Consider the following 20,606-nt stretch of genomic DNA (forward strand, 5'->3'; position numbering starts at 1 on the left):
AAAAAAATTCAATGGTTTGTTTATAGAGTACTTTGCTCATATTCTTAAAATATAAATGCAACACCAGAAGAAACTACTTATCTCTAAACTTTTAATTTGTCTGTAAGATAAAAAGTTCCACTATTATTAGATTCTAAATTTCAGACAGGAAAAAACCGTATTTAATTATCTTTCTTCTGCCTTGTCGCAATACTCCTCCAAAATAAATCGGCACGTATTTATTAAACAGTTATGTTCAAGGAACTGTGCTGGACACAGAGAATACAAAGGCAAAAAATGGAACAGTTACTGCCTCCAAAAAGTTTACATTCTATTGAAGCACACAAGATGTAGATGGACAAGTATAAAAAATAAATTCAAGGTAATTTAGGAGGAGAGGAGGCCCTCATAGTTGCAGGGACAAGGGCCCCATGTAAGAGGTGACAGTTAAGCTAAACACAGGGATTCCAAGCTGTTGATGAGAAGATGGATTGTCTAAATCTGAGGAACAGTCTCTGCCAAGGTCCAGACATGGGAAATGGAGGATTGTGCATGAGGAACAGTACAGGACCAAAGAAAAGAAGAAAGATAGTAATATGTAGTAACTCTGAAAGATAGATGGGGACAAGGTTCTAAAGGGTCTTAAATGCCAAAGACAGGAGTCTGTATTAGACCCTAAAGGTAACAGAGAGATACTAGGTTTTCTATGTAGATTCAAGAGTTGACAGTATCAATATAAATAATTTCATGTTTATAAAAATGCACTACTTTTAAACTAAAACTACTACATACAAAAGACAGTTTTCCCATTAAATTAGCCTGTCCAAAAAGTGAAAGCACTTTAATAAGTTCTTATATTAATGATATGCAGATCTTATTAATTTCTTTACATTTATTTTAATATTTGAGGTAGAGTCCATCTAGAAGCAAAGTAAGGGTGAATTTCTTTCTTTTTAATCTTTCAGGTTATAAACTACTTTGCGGAAAATCCTGATGAAACCTAGTTTGAAGAGTAGTATGTATCCCATTAAGGAAAAATTATCTGTTGTAGAAAAAAAAATTCTTCTCTAGTAAATGCTGCACTGATGTACACTCCATATATCACTCTCCTCTAGATATCAGGGTTTTCTTTAATATCTACCAAAAAGGCTTTGGTAAAACAATAAAAAATAATTTCAGAAATCATATAGCTTACAGTCATGAATTATTCTTCTCCATAACAAAGTTCTCCAATAATTTCTGACAAGAAAATTATTTACTACCAGGTAAAGAAAAGCATTTCATCATCACTAACCATAAAATGGCTCATATCATAAAGGGAAGAAGATTGTAAAAATAACATGTTTCACATATTATTCCATCTTTATGTTAAGTGACATATTCTACTTGAGTTTATATAGCTCATGGGTAAATGTATATGAACACTACAAACACAGGAAAAAAACAAAACAAAAACCCTGATATCTAAGGTCCATTTAAGCTTATACATCTCATGAATCTATGATTTAACATAGATAATGCCAGCTAACACGAATAAGCTGAAGGAATGACAACAAACCAAAACATGAGTGTTTCAACAAACTGCCAGTTCCTTTTGCTAATTATGAAACTGTTACAGGAACACAGAAAAGGGCAGTTCAAGAAATCAATATATATATACTTTCCCCCCCTCAATGTTTTCTTCCCAAAGGAAGAAATTTAACCATGAATAAAGTCTTTTTTGTTATACCAAATTCATCCCTCACTACAATGAGTTTCAGAATTCTTCACTAAAGGAGTACTTATACTCACTGCAGTCTTCTGATTAACTTGTGTATCACACTGTTTCTTTTTTTCTTAGCCTTGTTTAAATTTTACCTTCGTTCCCCAAAATATCCACTTTCTCTACCCAGAGACTGAGCCCTTGCAATACTAATTTCTTAATGATGTTAGGAAAAAGCAGACCAGCAAAAACAACCATCACATCAACAATGTCTGTGCAACACTCTATTTTAGAATACTCTACATTTCCAAAGAAGAGAGAAAGATAACATTATTTTCCTAGCTCTTCTCTAAGGCCAAGATTGGTTACTATAATTACAAAGTTTTAAGATTAGGGGCTTTCCTAGTTTCTACTTACATTTAAGCCATTATTTATTTCTTTAAAGAATATTTTGTATTTGATTTCTGTATCTTGATAGACTGATTCCCAGACTGATTTCCCATGCTTTCTACATGTCATTTCCATTTAAATTTCCATTTCTTATTCTGTTCTAGATTTTATTATTGCTTGTTTAGAAATACTGAAATTTGTGTCTTTATTTTGTACCTTGCTGTTTTACTGACACTATAATTCATCTCAATTAGTTTCTTTGCTGATTTTTTTAAGTTTTCTAAATAAGCTATCATGTAAGCAGTAAAAAGGTATATTTTTTCTCACCTAGGCCACTGTCTATGCCTTGAATTTTCTCTCTTGCCTTACTGCAATTATCAGTTATTCTGGAATTAAGTCAATTAACAACATAGAGAAGGGACATCCTTCCTTCACTCCTCTATTTAACGTGGAAGCATGTAAATATATCCCCATTATAAAACTACCAGCTTTTTCATTTAAGATACATATTCTTTTCATACATATTTTTTTAAAAGGCCATGTTATGTATGCTTGTAGGATTTTTTGCAAAAGTAATTATGCTTTATCAAAAGGTTTTTTTGCATCTATCTACATAAGCATGTGGTTTGGTGTGGTTTTGGTTTTCTCTTAGTTCTTCCTAACGTTGAACCTTCTTGACCTACTAGGCGCAAATTAAACCTCGTGAAAATAAATCAGTCTCCTTAAGAGGTCTTTATTCAAAATTTCTGCATTAACATCCATTATTAGAGTGTGTTAGAGTGCTTTCTTTCTTAATTTCGGAGATCAAATTGTGTAACAAATGTATTAATTGTTCCTTAAACCTCCAATTAGACTTCACCTATAATTCCATCAGGACCTTGAATTTTTCCTTTGAATAATCAATAAAGGAACTATGTTTCGCTTTCTGATATTTAGTTGTGTAACATCTCTATTTCATGTTCTGTTAATATGGACATTTTTGCAGGTAACTGTTGTGATTTTGTTCATTTTTTATTTTAGTCATTTTATTCTTTTTTTTTATCAGGTTTGCAAGAGGCTGATAAATCTTTCAAGTATCTATATAATATTTTCCTTTTGTGTTTTCTTGATCTTTCGATTTTTAAAAATTATGTAATTAAGCTCATAAATTATGTTCCCTTTTTTGTTAACAGAGAGGTGTTTTATTGTCTGTGGACTGCTTTAGGCATATCCTGGAAATGTTGCTATGTTCTCTCTTATACCTTTCTTTCACGTAGTAACTGATTGTTTCTATTATTTGTTCTTACTAAAATCATTTAGGTCTAATTACTGATAATATATAACTTTACTAATAGTGTGGCAAGTAGCAAACCCATTAATTTCTGCCATGCAACAAAATTAATCAATACAGAAAGTTATTAGGATTACTAATAACGTTTGTAAGTTACCCAGATTTTTATAATTTACACTTTAGAAAGCTCAACTAAAATAAATTGATTTCTGTCACAAACTGTTCCTTCCACATATGATAAGACGCAGAAAATTAAAGAACTTACTGCCATTCGTTCTGCAGTAAGCCACTCTTCCTCCTCAGGATTACCATGCCGATGGGTATAATAGGACACACTAGAGATCACCTTATTAACCTCATTTAGGGCATTCATCTTGCCATTGAAAGAAGAAATTTGTAACAACCTGTAAGAAGAACTTGGTGTTAGTATTTTTTTTAAACCTACAAAAAAAAATTTCCAAATGGAGAACATCTTACCTAAGTATCATTTTTAACCTAAATATTTCTAAATTTTTTACAGTTTCTTCTTGTCCCGGCACTCGTGAAGCTAAATTCTTCAAAGATTTTATTATCATTGACAAAGCATCATTTTTTGCTTCATTTTTTGCTTCTTTTTTCAGTTCATCATCAGTTAAGTTTTCTAAAAATTGTGGAACCATTTCTATAATTGGAAGGAAGTATTTCTTCACTGTATGAAGTGTCAAAAACTCATAGCACTGTCCAAATGGTCTGAAAACAAGAAAAATATTAGAATTTGTGTAAAATTCCATTTTAAATGAAATTATCTTTGTAAAGTTTATCACAGTATTTACAGGAAGCAAAATAAAATTTTCAATTTTAAAATCAGAAATGCGATCTTAAATTTGCAAAAGCAACACTGATTTTCTACAATAAAATAAACGTTCAATTTTTAGTTTAACTTACTTAATAAGAGCTGCAATAATTTGGACATTCAATGCTGAGCCACTAATGAAGCGATCGTGCAAAATCTGGAACCCGTTTAATGTGCCAAATTTATTGATGAGATCCACTAGCCAACCCTGTAATACATTTAACAATAAAAATTAATTTTTCTCTTTTTAGCATAAAGATCAATATTACTTACCTTAAATATTACTTTTCAAAGGAAATACTTGATAAGAGAAGCAGAGTCCCTAGCAGAAGACTAATAGGAAATACAAATAGTTAATCTGTAATATTAGATCACTTCCTAAAGGAATTTACTTTAAAACTATTCTATAAAATATACTTTACATTTTCAGAAAACTTTTAAACAAAGTAGAGTATACTGATTTACTCAGCACTGCAGAGTTATCTGGCTAACAAATAAGAGCGAAAATCTGTGTCTTCTAGTTCCTACCCCAAGCTTTTCCCCATAAAAAGCTCCTGCTTTTCATACATTTTTTGAGTATTTTTATCTTGTATAATAAAATTCATAAGGAGAAAAGCTTACCATGTTCTAGAAAGGAAAGCCCAAGATACTTGATCACATAATAGTTTCCTTGTATTTCATACAAATATAAATATAACAACTAGCTACAATGTATCAAGTAACCCAGAGATCCATTTATTTCAACATCTCAAATGTAAAACATGTTTTCTGATCCTAGAAACAACATGCAATATATTTATAAATTCAAGAAACCCTCACTCCTCCCACCCTTCCCCAGAACCATAATACTACAAACAGGCCAGATAAGAGAGTCCACTCCCTGTTCCCACAATTGCCTGTTTCTGGTGAATTGGAGCAACTCAATTATCTTGGGGAAAATTTCATAAAATGACATGGACTGCCTCACAGATCCTGCCCCAGGCATAATCTACCAGGAACTTAACCTAAAAAGAAGCTAGAAGAAATGTTTCTACACATGAACAAATATGAAAGGAAAAATAAATTTTACAAGGATGCATGCTTTTAATGTGGCAGGAAAGACCTAAGAAATGGGAACACAGGAACATGAATTTCTACAGAGAAGCTTACTCAAACTTTTTCTTTCCTTTTCTCAAATACTTTTTAAATACATCATCAAGGGGAAAAAAGACAGAAACAAAGACATTCCTTCCCCTGAGCTTTGTTCCTTAAGCAAATGCCTAAGGAAAACTCTAAATGAGAGTAGGTATAAGAGCATGATATTAAGTCAAAATCCGACATTTACCTCAAAACAGAAAAATCCAAATCTACCTATATTCTAAAATACACAGCATTTTCTAACATAGGGAAACATTTGGTATGCAATTCAGTTCATGCTATTCTTTGAATTACTAAGCCCCCTTTTTCAGACTAAAGTTTTTATCTGCCTTATCCATCAGTTAGCATCAAGTATCTATTGTGTGCCAGACTCTGTCCCAAGTACTGTGGATATAAACACAAAAGCAGAACTGTCCCTCCTGTCAGTAAGCTTATATTTTAGAACAGCCGTCAACTTCATATTAGTTTTTATTAACTTTGAATGAAAGCTCTCATTAAAACATGCTCAGTTATATGGTGGGGTATGTGGGGTTGGGAGAGGAATAATGAAAGGAAAATTCATTATAGCCCTAAGTAAATGCTAGAAACTCCTGATTCCTATTCTACTTGGTATCAATGTCTGCTTCAAAGGATCGACTTTGGACAATTTTGCCATCTCCCAATTCCTAAAATAACTATATTTCTTTTTAGCCCAGACCTAAGATTTGCTTCTACCTAGCTGGGGGCAAATATTTTTGTTGTACATGCTCCCATCCATGGAGTCCTCAAGCAAAGGTTTTTGTTTTCTTGTCAGTACCCTTTCTAAATATGGACAGAAATTAGAGGAATTTTAAGCTTTTTTCTTTCTTTCTTTTTAAAACACAAACGATTAAAAGAATTCAAATATAAGAAGGTTCTGCTACCTGCAGATTCTTGGTAAAAGTTAGGAATGGCTAAGGAACAAGTTCCAATGTCTATCTAAGCAGAACAACCCTGACTGAAGCTCTGTACTTTTAAATTTTCCAAAGGAAAACAGGGAATTGTTGCTGTGATGATTTATCATTTTTCCCTAATGCTTTTGGAGAATAAGAGTAAGCCATTTATTTTCATTTCCTTGGATCTCATATTTGGAACTCTGCTTGCCAACATCGAACTGATGACTATCTTTTAATATCCTGTACAGGTGCACAAAATTTAATCAATTTTAAAGAGATAAGCCTTTAAAACAACTTCCATCCATAGAGACTTTGCTAGGAAAATTGCAATAAAATCTTTTCCATTTTCAGTCAGGAGTAAATGCAAACTAAAAGGTAAGCCTCAGTAAAGTAAGTTACTCCTTATGTGAACTTACTCATTCTCTGAGGTGGATTAACTTTTTCTGCTTATCAGAATAACTAATCTTCACATATACTGGGGGAACTGCTGGGGGACTGCAAAAATTAATTATCTCCAATGGCACTTTCAATAAAAAGGTAGAAAAATAAACAGTTTTCTCCACAAAGCTTCCAATACTAGGTAAAAATATTGTTTAGTTATTACAAAGCAACACAACAGGAATTAAACATAAACCATTAAAAGATTTTTACTAAGCCACAAGTCAAAAATGGTAAAATTCCAAGTATTTAAGACAAAAACATATGAAATCCTTGCCTACTGCTATTTTAAAATTTCAAATTCAATTCCCTTAATATCATTTATAAAAGACCAACATTTAACTTAACCACATTCCCTCCCCCCCTTTCATTCAACGGCAGAAGCAAACTAGTAAGATAAGAGAACTGCAAACTATTTATTAAAAATCGTTTCTAAAGGATCAAGAAAATGATTCTGAACCTCTTTCTTCATACAGAAAAACCTATCAAGAGGAAAGGACACTAAATTTAAACATTCAGTAATAGCTTTAGAGACATGAAGCACCCAAATTATTCCTTATTAATGCTCTTAAATTCTAAGAATGAAAACAAAACATTAAGTAAATTTTAAATAAGCATTGGCTATAGCTTACATATTACTTTTAGGTCAAATAACAATTAAGAACTTTATGTATTTGCCAAAATCAAACAGATGACCACTTTTAAAAACCTTGCCCAGCTGTACAAAAAATTTAATCAACTTTGTGGAAATAAGCTAAAAAAATTAAAAAGCATTTCACAGAGGAAGAGTTTGCTAACAAAACTGAGAAATAAAAATTTTTTATTGATTCCAGAAGAGTACAAATGAAAATTTATGCAACAGATCAAATGGATTAAGATGTTCCTTACATAGGTGAGAAAGATAAAATTAGGCATATTTTAATACTACACTGGAGTAACAGTTTGAAAGCATGCCTATATGATATTATATAATCTTACTCTAAAACTTCTAGTGAAGTTAAATATTATAAGAACTTTGCTTTTAATATATCATAGATCATATCATGCTGTAGTACGACAGAATCACAGAATTTTAGAGGAACTGGGAATCTTGGAGATTGTAGGCCAACTTCTTGCTCCAGGAAGTCGCCATCACATATTACACTGTGCCAGTGAGAGAAAACAGAAGCTTCGTGGTAGCATTTTGGCCAGAAAACAAACAAAAAACTAACTGCCTGTAAAATAAGAAAGCTGAAAAGAATAGTTACAAACAACCCAATCTACATGGTCATCTACCCATTTAAAAAAAGTCTCCAAAAGTCTCTGAAGTTAGTTTCACAACACCATCTTATAAACTTTACTGATGATTACATGTGTCTTAAAAATATTAATGTGAAAGGAAGTTAAAACTAAAAGACAGAATATATAGGCTAAATAGTTTCTATAGGCATAATTAAAAAGTCAAATAGAAAATGATGCAGAAACTCTGTAAAAGAAATAGAGAATGATTCTTACTTTATTTTTTTCTTAATAGATTCAGTGGTTATCTAAATCTAGAGAGCTGTAGTGAAAATGCAAGTGGAATTTTAATTTTGAAAACAAACCAACACACTTTTGGAGATCGTGGATCTGGAGGACGGGCGTAGAGTTCATCTTCTGCCAACTGAACACCTGCAGGAATTGTTTCAGATGGGCGTGTACCATTGTATATATGGAATTTGCAATGAGGATTTAAGGCCATAGCAAGAAGTTCTAGAAGTGGAAACCAATCTTGGGAAAGCTTGGCCACACAAAGCTCCACTAGGCGATGAGTGTTGTTAATAATACACCTCTGTTTTAAAGGAAAAAAAGAGATGTTTCACAATTAATGAAAATATTGTAATTTTAACAATGGTCATGTATTCTAAAATCATTTTACTAATGAGGTCTAATTTTCTGTATTGGCCAGCAAGATTCAATCTAATTTCAATTCAATTCAATCTAGAATTTCAAAATACTTTGGCAACATTAAGCATATAAAGAATAAATTATGTGCTATATACACTGTTACCAGCAATAATATGGAATATGCAATGTTACTATATTATCTCTTTAAAAAGTTTTATTTCTTAGATAAAATGAAGGTTCTACCTTCTGTAAGAAAGAAAAGAAAATCTCCTTTTTTTAAATTTTTACTTCCTAATGCTTAGTCAAAACAAATTTCAGCAAACTAACCACCTTTCTCTGGCTAAACTATGCATATGGGTACCATTAATAGACTCAAGGCATAGCCTGGGAAGAATATAAAAAAGTAAAAGGAATAGAAAAGAACTGAGAGCCAGAAAAGGAGAAGAATTGAGTATAAGAATGACATACTATAACAGAATGCTATTAAGAGATTTAATTCAAACTGAACTAACTATTCACTATTCCCTATCACATTGGTTTAAATACAGGCTAACTTCCCCAAAACATGATTAAAAAACAAAAAACAGGAAAAAGGAAAGAGTTCCATTCCCCAAAGAGCTTACAGGGAGATAACAAGCATGAAGATAAATAAATAAATGAATGAATGAACGAATAAACAAATAAATAAATAAATGCAAGATAATCTGAGGAAAACACTAACAATGTTGGGATGAAGGAAGGATTACAGAAGAGGCAGCCCCTAAACTAAGTACCTTGGAGGAAGATAAAGGTTGGAGAGGCAGATTACATAGGAAGAGACTATGTACGTTCTAAGGATGAGGAGACAGTTTTGAATATACAATGCTTGGAGATGTAATGTTTATGATGGGGAATAGATATCAGTAGTTTCACACACAGATTATGTTTTAGGAAGCTGGAACTAGATTATAGAGAGTCTCAAATTCAAGACAAAGAGATTTCTATTTTGTTTCAGAAGAAACCACTGAAGATTTTTAAGCTTCCAGAATACTAACAAGGAGAGACATGAAGATTACTTCTAGGAGCTATAAAAAGGATCAAATGGAAGGGGTGAGATTGAAAGATGGAAAAACAAACAGAAGAAATTACAATGAGAACCTGGTTGTTGTGGGGCATGAATTCAGGTGGTGGCCCTCTGGGCAAAGAGGAGGTGTCATACGGGAGAGATTTCATGGACAGAAACTAACTGCTATAACAGATGAGAGAGAGGGTCGGAAGACTCAAGGATGACTTCAAGGTGGTGAAACTTGGGTCAACGGAAGTAAGCTCAAATGAAATAGCCAAACTGAAAGACTGACTGCTTCATCAGCAAAGTTCAGGATATCCTGAGTTTTAGGTAACAATGGGACGCTTAACATGAAGATGTTGAGCACACAGATGGCAATGAAAAACTAGAGGTCAGGACAGAAATATAGATTTAGGAGTCATCTGCTCAGAGATGTTAACTGAACTCACAGGAGCTGAAGAAATCACCAAAGGAAGGAGCTAAAATAAAATGAAGCCTATAACAGATACCTGTGCTTAATTAGTACATGAGAGACAGAAAAGAAACCTAGTCAAAGGTCATCTAGTAAGGTGTTGGAGGAAGAAAATGTGATGAGTGGTAATCAACTTGATAACAACAATTACAACATTAAAATATATATTTCCTAGGCATTTATCCTAGAGGTGACAATGAAGTTCCCAAGACTTGTCAAAACAGATGACAAGTACTCACTTTTGGTAATTCACATTAACAAATTAGGAAAACTTGGGCAAGAAATCAATTATAATCAGACTTCCCTTTCAACTTTTTCAAATGATCTGATTATTGCTATATAGAAATGAAGTTGGTTTTTGTGTATTTAACTTATATCATGCTACTTTACAGAAAACTATAAAATTTCTCAATGAGTTTCTTTACTGCCTGTCTGGGGTTTTCTTTGAAGTAAATCATGATGACATTGACAAGCAAGGATAGCTTTGCCTCTTTCCTGAATATAACATTTAACCTCTTTCTCTTGTCTTATTGCTATCAGTTGCATTTCTAGCCTATTTCAAATAACAATGGGGAGAGGGAGGCATATAAGCTTGCTATATTCATGTATTTAACAGAAAAATTAGAATTTCCTCCTTGCAAATTATTTTAGCTTTTTGTTTTAGATAACTTTAAATCACATGCCTATGTTTTCTAATTTTTTTAGCATAAAAGAATTTTATAATTTATTAGTTTATTTTTACATCTCTATATAGGATATTGTAGTTTTAAATATTTTTGTTTTTAACATTTTCAATCATGTTAATTCTTTTCTCATCTTGAAATATCTTTGCACCTGTGGTATAAATTTAGTTTATCATCGAGAATAATTTTTTGGCCATATTAATATAGTCAAAAACCAACTTGGAATTATGATAAATGACAAATACCCATTTTCTCTTTGATTCAAATATTTCACTGCTAGGCATATACCACCAAAAGAACTAAGACAGAAAGTTCCTATATATAAGAAAAAAATAAATTAGCACTTTCACTGGGAACAAAAAAATGTGAACAAAGTAGAGGCTCATCAACTGAGGAATGGCTAAACAAATTTTGGAATGCTGATGTGATATACTATTATTGTATTGTAACAGATGAAGAGAAATATGGGAAAACTTTTATGAAATGGTACAGAGTAAAGCTGAAAAAGGAAATTAATACACACAATGACTAAAACAATATAAAAGTAATACACAAAAGCCCCAAACCAGAAGACTGTGCAATTATAATAATCAAGTTTTACCCCAATGAGGAAATGGATCTCTTTCTCTTCGATGGAGAGGTAGAGGATTATAGATGTGAAACACATCACTGTAACTGTCAAATTCAGTAATGTATTGCTTAGTTTCTCTGACCTGCTTTCTATTTCCTTTTCTTTTTTTTTTAACCAGGGGTAGCTCAGTGGATAGTAAAGGGGAAGATGTATACAGAAAAGAAAATGATATAAAAATAAAATATATCAATAAAAAGTTGAAAAGAACATTAAAAAAAGAATATTTACTTTTAGTCCTATACATCTAATTACAAGAAAGAAAGAAAACAAGGAAGAGGAAAATTGACTCCATATAACCACCAAGTTAGATACCACAGAGAGAAGCTATAGTATAGGAAGAAAAGCAAATGAACTAGATTTTGATAGGTGACAAAATCCAAGAAAAAATAAAGCAGTAAATCCCGTGGTTTCAGCAGTCTAAATACAGCACAGATAAACAAACAAACTACGCTAGAGGTCAGAAAAATCTGGGTTCAAATCTTACCTGTATCGGAACAAATCCCTCCCTGAACAGTTGCCTAGAAGTTCAGTACCCTAAGCAACTCTCTAAGATTATTTTGTAGAGTCCATTTACACTGATCTGCATAAAGAAACAGAGAGGAAGCAATGCTCCTGACCGGCAGAATCTGCTATACCAATGAAATCGAATGGTTGGGGCTGTCTGGGAGGGTTATTGTATCTTTGAGACTTGGAGGGGAGAGGGGGAGAGATGGGAGACTCATAATTGTCCTAAAATTCCAAATAATTTTACTTTAATTCAAAACAATGGTACAGTTAAAGGAAGAAAGGTAAGAGAGTGTTCAGGAAGAAGTCTAGGAACTAGAGAGAAGAAACACAGTGATTTGGAAAAGAGATCACAAGGCTGACAAAGAGGCATTATTTGATAGTAATGTTGGGGAAGAGTAGGGGGAAGGGAATGGAAGGGGGACAGAGTTTCAACTGTGTAGACAACTTGCACCTAGATTATCTTTTTTAAAGCAGAAAGGCAAATAATTTCTTTAATAGCCTTAAGATAATTTCATCTTTCAAAAGGTAGATGAACCAACAAAGAGAAATTCTATTTTGGATATAGTTCTCACTGATATGAAGACACAGGTTGTTAGGATGAAAATGATGGGGGACCTTCAGAAGGGCTCGGTAGGGGAATGGAGAGATGTTCTCGAAGTTTGTCACAGAAAGGAAGAAAGTTGGAAATACTCTGGCATGAATCCAAGATTTTAGTGAACATTTTTTTTAAAGATTCTGAGGAAAACAGACAAAAAAATTCTAAAGGACAAGTCAATCCAGAAGAGATCTGAAGCTCTTGAAAATGAAATTCTGATGACAAAAATTCCAATGAGGAGAGGAAAAAAAGGAAGTTTCCTTAAAAGTATAGCATAGTCCCATAAAAAGAGTTTCAGGAGTGTGAAGACAAAGAATGGAGTAAAGTGCAGGAAAAAAAAAGCTAAGGAATGTAAAGTAAGTGTTTTTGTTTTTTGGCTCCCCCACCCCAAAAAAAAGCTCAAAGAAGGAAGAAGACCCCTGCTCAGGGTGGTTATGATCAAGGTTGGCAGAGCTGCTCATTTTTTTATCTGGCTTCTTTTTTCTCCACCAAGAATAATGACCTCTGGACTGGAAAGAACAGAACAAAAAAGACTTAATATGAAGTTGATATCCAGTAAGTAAAGAAATGGTAAGAGAGCTGCCCTTAATGAGTTCCAGTCGCTTTATCCACAGGAAATACACCTGCAAGGACAGAAGGAATTGATGTGTGAGACTGGGAATCAAAATGACTGGTCTAAAGAAAGGCACATGGTCCAGATTTCCAAAAATAAGAGAACAGACTCTGCCAACTACAGATTGGTATGCTCAATTTCAAACACAATATTAAAGAGATGATTAGTGAGCATCTAGAAAAAGAAGCAGTAATCAGAGGTGACCAGCACAGGTTCATCAAGAACAGATCATGTCAGACTAACCAGGCTTGCTAGTCAAGGTGGTTTATGAAAACCTCACAGAAATGTGGTAGATGCAGTTAACATGTTAGCAGAGCATTTGATAAAGTCTTTCATCATATTCTCTTAGAAAAGAAGATAATTTATCAAACATTAAGTTGCTCCATTTGATTGTTTTGTGTTGCTACTTTTATATTTTATTTTTCACCAGTACAAAATATGCTGGATGATGATTAATGCTTTATAGAATAGTATGAAATCTGCTAAAACTAAGTCCCCTTCATTCTTACTTATTTTTTAAAAATGGTTTCCATTCAGAGTCTCAATTCTTGGTTTTAAAAATGAACATTATCACTTTGTCTAGTTGTATAAAGTAATTCTTTAGAAATCTTATTGGAATGGCACTAAATCTTTAAGTTATTTTTGGTACTTCCCTCCATTATATCAGCATGGCATAACAATGGGCAATGAAAATGAATTTTTCCAAATAACTTTTTTTTATTTTTATGAAGTATATTTCAGCTATATTTACTGAAGTGTTGAGTATGTGTTGTACATTACCTTCCAAATATCCATATGCATTTTACAGTTATTTTGAAGGGATTTTTTTCCTATGTTCTTCTGAAAAGTCTGATGATGATATGAAGTTTATTGTATAGCATGCTACCTGAATTTAATAAAGTTACTAGTTTCAATTAATTTGAAAATCGAATATTTATAGTTTCCTAAGTAAACCATTCTATGATAGATACAGATCTATCCTATAAACAGATCACAGATTTTAGAACTGAAAGTGACTTTACACTTTATCTAGTTCAATCCCTTGATTTTGAGGAAACTGAAGCAAAGCCCAAAGAGATTAAGCAAAGTCATGCAAGGAGTATGTGGCAGAGCTAGAATCTCAACCCAGTTATGTCTTCAGATACCAAATCCAGGGCTCTTTTCACTATGCCATGCAGTTTACTTCCCAAAGAAGCATATCACACTACACACGTATGAAACCTACATATAAACAAATATGTATAAAATCTTAGCCACACAATCATTCCAATGTACTAATAAATTTATAGTATGAGATTAAAAAAACCCCTTAGGTTACATTATTTATAGTCCATTGATAAGTATGGAAAATAATCTTATTTTTTCCTTTAGCCTTCAACTTTTTGTTCTCTTACCTTTCTGGACTTCCTTGTTGCTTTTTTTTACACAAATGCAGCTAATGTGCATACTGTTATTGCATCTTCAAGTTAACCAATTTCCTAAGTCTCTCCATATTTCTTTGTATTTTTCCTGTTTGTTATTTTTATGGCACAAAATAATTCCCATACCCTAATATGCCACAATTTATTCAGTCATTCATCAATCATTTCACATGTGGGTTGTTTCTAGTATTCTGCTTTGATGAATAATGCTACTAGGAATATTCTGACATAAGCAGATAAATTTTTCCTGGCCAGAACGTTCTTAAGTGAGATACAGTCTATGGGATCACTGAGTCAATGTGTACAGCTTTTTAAGTTTCATTCTGTGATAATACTTCCCAAAAAAGAACACCTGCAATTCACAGTTGCACCAGTCAAAAACGCTGCTACTTCTCCACAGCCTCAACAAAACTGAATATCATTTAAAATTAATTTTTATAATTACAACCATTACTAATGGTTACAAAATGGAACCTCTGAGTTTTTAGTATTTCGTTGTAGTTAATAATTTGTGGTTCTTCTTTCAAGAATTACCTATTCACATCACTTGACTATCTGTCTACTAAGGAGTGACTTTTGCTCTTACAAATTTGTAGCAATTTCTTATGGCCTGGATGTAAAACTTACTCATAAATATTTAAATCAAAGTGGACTTCTTTACCAGAAGCATTGCTTTTCATTATGTAAGAGCTAATTAAATCTATTTATTTTGGCTATTTCTTCTATTTCCTGAATATAGAAAAATGCTTTCACCTCTCTATAACAGTGACACACAGATACAACTTGTTTTTAATAATTAGGTCTTTAATCCATCTACTATCAGATATATTGTGAGATATAAAGTCTCTCTCTCCCTGCTTTAGACTGATTACTCAATTTCCCCAGTAAATTTTACAAAATAGTGAATTCCTTCCTGGCTGTTTTGAGGTCTTGGATTTAGCAACCAATTTGTTGTCTGTATGTTGTATCATTCTGAATTACAGGCTATCTCAATGAATTTTTGGCCCAAATGCAGAGAATTTTGTCACCTCTTTAGCCATATTTCCACCATTCAATTTATTATTTTTATCATGTTATGGCTATAATTGCTAGGACTATAAAAAATAGTAGCTGTAGTAAGTTTTTCTCCATTAAAAATAAGACTGTACTAGCTGTGTGACCCTGGACAAGTCACTTAACCCCACTGCCTAGTCAAAAAAAAAAAAGAAAGAAAGAAAAAAAGACTATCAAAATAACGAAAGCTTCACTTGCTATGCTTTTAGTGATTTTAACAAAAGTGAATTCTGCACTTTATCAAAGGCTTTTTTCTGCATTTACTGATAAGAAAATGTGATGTTGTTATTTTGTTAATACTACAGTCCAGGAGTTGTAGCCTCTAAATCTTCAATTGAGGCCCTCTAGCTGAATCCAAACTTCATAGAACAAATCTCCTTAATGAAAGGATTTTTTCTGGAAAACTTGGACTCGGTCAAAAGGCTGCACCCAAGGATCTAGGGGGCGAAATGCGGCCTTAAGGCCGCAGGTTCTCCATTCCTGCTACAGTCAATTATATTTTTCCTAAGGTTGATCCATCACTAAATTCATGGTATAAATCCAACACAATCCTCCTTCCTGTCATGTGCAGAGGTAAAAATCACAGTTCAGTGACAGCACAGATGCCATAAAGTTAACATGTCTCCTCACAGTGTTTTGTGGCTAGGGATATTTTGTCTTACTCTGTTTTCTGTCCTCAGTTTCAGGTGTTAGGGGTAAGCCCCACTGGACTTGGGAGCTGGAGCCATGATAATCTTAGAGCCAGGATTCCTGGCAGAGAAATTCTGAGAAGCCAGGGTGCCTGGGACAAGCCTTGGGCAAGTTTTGGACTTTGAAATGGGATTGTGCTCTATAGGAACTGAGTTAAGCTGTATGTGTATTTGTTTCATACCTCAGAAAAAATATTTCTTTGTTAAAGCTAATCTGACTACCAGTGATCAAAAGGGACTGAGATGTAGAGGAGACCTCCCCCTACAAGTGTAAAAAATTCTGTGAACATTTCTTTGTTTATTGTTGACTGATGCATTGATACTTTCTGTATTACTGGATTCCGTCTATAAGTACTAATATATTCTGTATTATTGAGTCCTGTATATAAATATTGATATTAAGTTTAATGTGATAAATCTGGCACTTCTAAATTACTACTGTCTAATGGAAATGCTCATGTTATTCTTTGGTATTTACACCAACCTAGACTTGCTTGCCTTTTGTGAAAGCAAAATGCCCTACAAATTCTTAGGCTCAATTGCCCTGTATTTAAAATCCTCAAATAGCTGCTAATCTTTTCTACTTCTCCAATTGATTCTACTTGTATTCTTGTCTTGTGGGTGAGTTTCTAAATCCCATTCGGTTTACTCTGGCAGTAGCATAGATACATTGGGTAGGTGGATGGGTGGGGAGAGAAGTGAGGGCAGAGGAGAATTTGGGTGCTCTTTCAAACAAGGATGCAGAGAAATTTGCCTAGCTCTCTATGGGGGAATTGCCTATGGTACAGAGTGACCCCCTAATGAATTTTTGTGTGCATCGTGTAGAAAGGGACACTTATGTCCAGATGCCAGTTGGAAGGTCTCATGCATTAAGAGAATCAGGGAAGCGTTCCCACCTAGGTCAATTTTCTCATTTAAGAAAGGAGTGAGGGGCAGCTAGGTAGCACAGTGGATAGAGCACCGGCCCTGGATTTAGGAGGACCTGAGTTCAAATCCGGCCTCAGACACAGAACACTTACCAGCTGTGTGACCTTGGGCAAGTCACTTAACCCCATGCCTAGCCAAAAAGGGGGGGGTGAGTTCCTAGTCAACTCCAGGTTCAAAATTCCTGTGGGGAGAGTTCCAAGTCATTTGGAAAGCTCAGTGTGGACTAGGTTTCCCTGTTGGAGTCAGGGAAGTCAGACAGAAGTCAATTTTCTTTACCTGTTTTGGTTTTTTGCTTCTAGGTTGAAAAAGGCCCTGTAAGGCTAAGCAAACAGAAATATTTTGACTGTGAAATGTTCCTTGTTTTGTGACTCTGCAACACTTTGTATTTGAGGATAACTGTGATTTGCTTTTGCAAGTGTGAGAATGTATATATGATCATACAGCACTGGCTATTTTGAGATTTGACTGTATGACACTGGAGGAGCAAGTGAATGGAAATTATTTACTCCTCTTCAAAAAGACCACAAAAGAACTCTATTGAATTTGGAACAAGAAGGATTATGTTTACGAAAAAAATGCACCATGCACTCCAAATCTAGCTACTCTGTTTCCTACATCACCCTAGGTGCCAATATAGAAAGGATCTGTGATTTCACTAGTATGGTCCTTCCACTAACATACATTATAGTCTAGATGTGATCACTAAGATACCACAGGATAAGAAGGAGAAAGGGAAAGGGAAGGGGAAGGGGAAGCAGAAGTTCCTACAATGTGTCGGGCATTGTGCTAAGTGCTTTACAATTATAATCTCATTTGATTCTTACAACAATCCAGGGCGGGACGTGCCATTATCCCCATTTTACAACTGAAGAAACCTAAGCACAAAAAAGTCAAGTGATTTACCCAGGGTCACAGAGTTAATAAGTGTCTAAGGCCAAATTTGAATTCAGGTCTTTCTGACTTCAGGCCCAGAGATCTATCTACTGTACCATCAACTGCCTCAGAGAAAGCAGCATCCTACAGTGGATACAGCAGTCACAGCACTGAGTTTGGATTCAAATATCCTGAGTTTAAATATCCTTGTTCTGGATGAAATCTAGGCCCAACATAACCTTGGTCAAATCACTTACCCCCTCTAGGCCACAGTTCTTCCATCTGTAAACTGAGAACTAGATGACCTCTAAGTAAACAATTCTATCACCTATAAATTTAATACATATGGAGTTACTTGAGGCACAGAAAACCTGAATGGTTTGCTCAGGATCACAAATACATGAATGTCAAAGAAGGGATATGAACCCAGGTCTTCTTATTCCAAGGCCAGTACTCTAGTCATGCTGCCTCTATATGTAAAGTTAGAAACAATCAGCACCCCCCTCAAAGAACATGATTCCTCCCACTCCCCCTCCATAAAATACCTATTATACTTTAAATTAGCTCAAAACAACATACACACACAAACACACACACACTTTTTCAAGGAAAGAGAACAAATCCAGGCAGGACATGCTTAATTTAAAATATCAGTATAATAAGACCATGCCTGTGAAGATGGTCTTATTAGAGATGAGTTCTAAGCAATGGCAAAGAGATCAGGGCTAGAACTACACAACATGGAGATATCTGCAGAGAAGGGAAAGAGGAAGCTGCATAAGTGAAGGGTACTATCATTGGACAAGATATAAAAAGAAAAGAATGCTGAGCACAGTACACTGCAGGAACATCAACCTTTGAGGGTCAAAAAAAGCCAGCAAAGGCAGTGAATTGACAGGAGTACAGTACCTCTGAAGCTAAAGGAAAAGAGAATATCCACAAGGAAGGATGTTTAACAACATAAAATGGCTGCAGAGAGGACAAAGAGGTGATTCAGTGATTAGGTGATCACCAGTGACCTTTGAGGAAGTAGTTTCATTAGAACTAAAAATGAAGGCCAGATTACAAAAAGGTTGAGGACAAAGTAGCGGTGGAAGAAACAGAAAAAAAGAAAAACCAAAAAGATAACTAGACAACTTTTCCAAGCAAAGAAGAACCAAAAAGATAACTAGACAACTTTTCCAAGCAAAGAAGAGAGTATACAAGAGAAATGTTCCCCCCTCCCCCTTTTAGGATTGCCTATTTACAGGGGGAAAAAAAAGGAGGCAATGGAAATGAAGAGACTGAAAGTGCACAGGAGGTAAGATATGAGAAGGGCCCTAGAAAAAGGGGGAGAGCATAGGATAAAGGGCACTGTTAAGTGCTCCTTATTGAAAAGGAATAGGGATATCTCTTTCTCTGGGACAGAAGGATAAGAAGATTCACTTTTCTGGGGGTGATGAAGTTGTAAAGTTTTAAGAATTTTAACAGAGAAGGGAAGGCAATTTCTGGGTTTTGATGACTTCAATTTTCTCAGTGTAAAAAAGGAAGCTAAAACATCTGTTAGTGGGGAAGACAGAGATACAGTTGAAGGTTTTAAGTGAAAGGAAGAAGTATGAAAAAATCACTATGGGGAATAAGACTGATAGTCAATAAGATTAGAGGAGGAAGACTGACAAGTATCAGAAACAGATAAGTTAAGTGAGTGATTTCATTATCTTTTCTGGGAGCCTAGGAACAGAGAAATCTGATAGGGCTCTGACCTCAAGGTAACAGACTAGAAGGAATAAAATGGTAGGAGAAGGGATAAGGAAGATCAAAGCTAAGGGACAAAATCGCAATGCCAGATCTTCATACTTTGTTAATTCTGCAGAGTTTCTCAAAATTATATACAAAGATGACTGCCATGAGTTCATATGGTTTTCAGAGATTAAATGCAAAACTCACATGAATTTCAAACTTCCAGCCACTCACTGCCTCATCCGTAAGGATTTTAGTGAAAGATATTGTTAGCCCATCTCGGAAAAAACGTTGACATGCTTCACTTTTAACATCAAGACCTATATGAGAAACAAAAAAAGAAATAAAGTTCTGTGTACATAATAACAGCGCCTCCCATGCTTATCACTGACCTGAACTATAGCCATTCACGTGGTTAATAAATCAGGTAGTTAATAAATCAATAGTTCAATGAATTTAAAAAAAACCAAAATGCTACATTACAAAATCTTCTCCCAACATTAAAATTAAAAAGCAAAATGACTGTTTGGTGTTTTTTAAAGTGTGGAGATATCAAAAATTAGCTTGATTTAATCACTATCTTCGATGGATTTTTAAAATAAACTCATACCCATAATAAGTCTCAATTTATAAATAACAAAGAAATGGCCAATGGTTAATCTATGAACAACCCTGACTGTCTTCCTCCCTGTTTTGGATTTTGTCATCTTTTCTCCTACTGAGATCCGATACTATCTAGAACTTCCATCAGTCAAATCACAGCCCCTCCCCCTTGCTCCAGTCAGCCAAAGATCATGTGTGTCACATTGGCCACAGCAGGTCAAACTGTGGTGAGAAAAACTGAGAGTCT

At 34.2% G+C, this 20,606-nt stretch overlaps 1 protein-coding gene across 6 annotated transcripts in view; it reads right to left on the reverse strand.

The window, feature by feature from the left end:
• The window catches only part of USP9X (ubiquitin specific peptidase 9 X-linked), a 178,800-nt gene that overhangs the window by 134,914 nt on the left and 23,280 nt on the right, over positions 1 to 20,606 (reverse strand). For all 6 annotated transcript variants that reach the window (XM_020967081.2, XM_020967080.2, XM_078146581.1 and 3 more), the window contains 5 exons: positions 19,964 to 20,076; positions 8,254 to 8,472; positions 4,266 to 4,381; positions 3,819 to 4,070; positions 3,607 to 3,745 (listed from right to left, as the gene is read on the reverse strand). In XM_020967081.2, coding sequence (XP_020822740.1) covers positions 3,607 to 3,745; positions 3,819 to 4,070; positions 4,266 to 4,381; positions 8,254 to 8,472; positions 19,964 to 20,076 — 839 coding nt within the window. The remainder of the gene's footprint in view (positions 1 to 3,606; positions 3,746 to 3,818; positions 4,071 to 4,265; positions 4,382 to 8,253; positions 8,473 to 19,963; positions 20,077 to 20,606) is intronic.

This window comes from Phascolarctos cinereus, unplaced genomic scaffold (assembly GCF_003287225.1).
Source record: "Phascolarctos cinereus isolate Bilbo 61053 unplaced genomic scaffold, phaCin_HiC Scaffold_726;HRSCAF=1367, whole genome shotgun sequence".
Lineage (NCBI taxonomy): Eukaryota > Metazoa > Chordata > Mammalia > Diprotodontia > Phascolarctidae > Phascolarctos > Phascolarctos cinereus.